This window comes from Mastomys coucha, unplaced genomic scaffold (genome assembly GCF_008632895.1).
Source record: "Mastomys coucha isolate ucsf_1 unplaced genomic scaffold, UCSF_Mcou_1 pScaffold21, whole genome shotgun sequence".
Taxonomy (NCBI): Eukaryota; Metazoa; Chordata; class Mammalia; order Rodentia; family Muridae; genus Mastomys; species Mastomys coucha.
The window spans coordinates 93357610-93360438 of NW_022196904.1; the positions used below are offsets into that span (position 1 = coordinate 93357610).

A 2829-nucleotide genomic window follows, 5' to 3' on the forward strand; every position below is an offset into this window, starting at 1 on the left:
TCAAAAGCTCCTGCAATTGGATCTTTTTGTAATGGAGATGCTGCCTAGCTCTGAGCATAAGGGAGAGCCATTGTTGACACCAGCCTTGTTGTATCTCCCTTTCTGGGAGTGATTGGATTCCAACCTTCTTTATTCTTAGTTGGGACAGATAGATCTAGGCTCTCATCTTTTCTCCAGGAACAGTAAGCCCCTACTTCTAAGGTCAGCCTTGATGACAGGTAAACTACAAGGAGTAAATTGGGACATACTTTTAAAATAAGTCTTGCATTTTCTGAAAATCATTTCGGGATCTTTTCTAAACTTACAAGTGCAAATGAAAAACAGATGCATTTATGTTAGGAAACAGAGGTCTTGGCAAGAGTGGATGGTATGTAGGTTAGAGCACACTGTGTAAGTTGCAGACATACTCAGAGTGAGCACTTAAAATGTGATAATCATTTAAAGATGAGGAGAGTTCCTTTGTGTGAGGTAGATATGACTAAGACAATTTGAAGTTATAGAAAAACTGATTGTGCTGAACAGTCTATGACTTGGAAAATATCACAAAAGAAATGAGGCTGAGACAGTAGAAAGACAAATGCAGCCATTGTGTAGTGTTGACAGGAGCCTGACTGAGTATCTATTGCTGGTATTTGCCTTCATGGTGGGTAATAAGTGGCCTTTATTTTTCTGAGACAGATCTGGTCTAGTAACTTATCAGACTCTGTCTTCTCTTGAATAGACTTCAGGCTAGGAATGTTTGAAGATTGGAATAAGCCACCGACACCTAAAATTTGATTGGAGGAAGCTTAGCATAGTCCTCTGATTTATGCCTGAACTTTCTATGGCAATGATGAGAATCAGGGCAGGCACAGGGTATAGTATAGTTGAGTGTGGAGAAGCAAGTAAGAACACTGAATGGTCTGCTTAGGTTTCAGACACCAAGTCTGTCTTTGTGAAGCCCCGATTAGCAACTGGATAATTAAATGGATCTCTGACTAATATTTAACATAGCTTAATATATATATTCTTTGTGTGGTATTATTTAATGCACAAAATTTCCAAGGAAACTTCACTGGGTTGCTGTCAGTAGGCAGGACTGATTCAGTCATATGACTTAAGTATCTGGGAAAACACTTCAATAATGCATATTACATGAGTGAAAGTGTGGCAAATGTTTATTCTTTAAAAAGAAGAGAAGAGGGACAAAGTGATGATTTTTGAGAGGGAAAGGTATTGGGAAAGTTTACCTGGATCACTGTAACTATCATACCATTTCATTTTCAGTTTAGGAGAGTCATTTAACTCATGCCCATAATGGCTACATTCAACTTCAGCAGCTTCAATCCAAGCTTTTTCATCCTCCTGGGAATCCCAGGGCTGGAGCAATTCCACGTATGGATTGGGATCCCCTTCTTTACTCTTTACCTTGTGGCGTTTGCAGGCAACAGCATCCTACTCTACCTCATATTTATGGAGCGCAGCCTGCATGAGCCCATGTTCTTTTTCCTCTCCATGCTAGCTGGTACAGATCTCATCCTGTGTAATACATGTGTTCCCAAAACCTTCAGCATCTTCTGGCTGGGCCCTCAGCACATCTCATTTCCTGGATGTCTCACTCAGATGTTTTTCCTCCACTTCAGTTTTGCCATGGATTCTGCTATCCTGCTGGCCATGGCATTTGATCGCTATGTTGCTATCTGCTTCCCCTTAAGATACACTACCATCCTCACCCATCAGATTGTTATTAAGATTGTGCTGGCAATTATCAGCAGGAGCTTTTGTATCATCTTCCCCTGTGTGTTCTTGCTAAAACGACTGCCTTTCTGCCGAGAGCTTGTCATTCCTCACACATACTGTGAGCACATAGGCATTGCTCGTCTGGCCTGTGCTGACATCTCCATCAATATCTGGTATGGTTTTGCAGTACCTATAATGACTGTCATGTCAGATCTGATCTTGATTGGCATCTCCTACACCGTTATTCTTCGTGCCGTTTTTAACCTTCCCTCCAGGGATGCCCGCCAGAAAGCCCTCAGCACATGTGGTTCCCATGTCTGTGTCATTCTTATGTTCTACACACCAGCCATATTCTCTGTCCTTGCCCATCGTTTTGGTCACAATATCCCCCACTCCTTCCATATACTGTTTGCAAACCTCTATGTAGCCATTCCTCCTGCCATCAACCCAATCATCTATGGGGTAAAGACCAAGCAGATTCGAGACAAAATCAACCTCCTATTCTTCCCCAAAGTCAATCATTGATATGACATCAAGGACTTGGGAAAGATAACAGTCAATGATATCAACTTAGGAGTGTTTCATATTTCTTACAGGTGAAATACCCATAATGCTGACTTAAATTTATGTAAAGTTGTAGAAAGTCTACTCTGAATGATAGAAAATGTGGAAAATGAACCCATTTTTACAGAAGCCAAATAAGAATCGAAGAAGACATCTTGTATGAGAAGATAGAGAAAAGGGAGGTTAAGCTCTCATTTGTAAATAAGATTTTTAATCACCTCTTGGTCTTTGGGTTGATATCAGGTATAACGCCAAAAAATACTTTCAAGACGTATGAGACAGTATATTGAATACATAGAGTGTAGGCAGGTTATAACTATAAATAAGTTAGAATAGATTAATAAAAACTTTACAACATAACATATTTCTGTAGGTTACTTTTCAGATGAGAGCTGGAATCAGCAAATGATTACTCTTTTAAAAGAATATTCTGTGAAAATGAATCCTTTAAGACAGTGGTTTCCTGAACTATTTTGGATATTAGAACTTGATAAAGTTTAAACTTCAGGTTCACTCTTATTTTAATGAACCTTTACAATTTGTAAT

General features: G+C 39.4%; 1 protein-coding gene across 1 annotated transcript; it reads left to right on the forward strand.

Annotated features, from left to right (window-relative positions):
* The first annotated feature begins 1222 nt into the window (after nucleotides 1–1222).
* Nucleotides 1223–2271, forward strand: LOC116100750 (olfactory receptor 52H1-like). Its single transcript, XM_031384484.1, has one exon. The coding sequence runs from the start codon at nucleotides 1288–1290 to the stop codon at nucleotides 2242–2244; it is 957 nt and encodes a 318-aa protein (XP_031240344.1). The 5' UTR covers nucleotides 1223–1287; the 3' UTR covers nucleotides 2245–2271.
* The last annotated feature ends 558 nt before the right edge of the window (nucleotides 2272–2829 follow it).

Bases quoted from the DNA above. Each gene is read 5' to 3' on its own strand.
- LOC116100750 (XM_031384484.1), top strand. From the start codon at position 1,288: ATGCCCATAATGGCTACATTCAACTTCAGCAGCTTCAATCCAAGCTTT.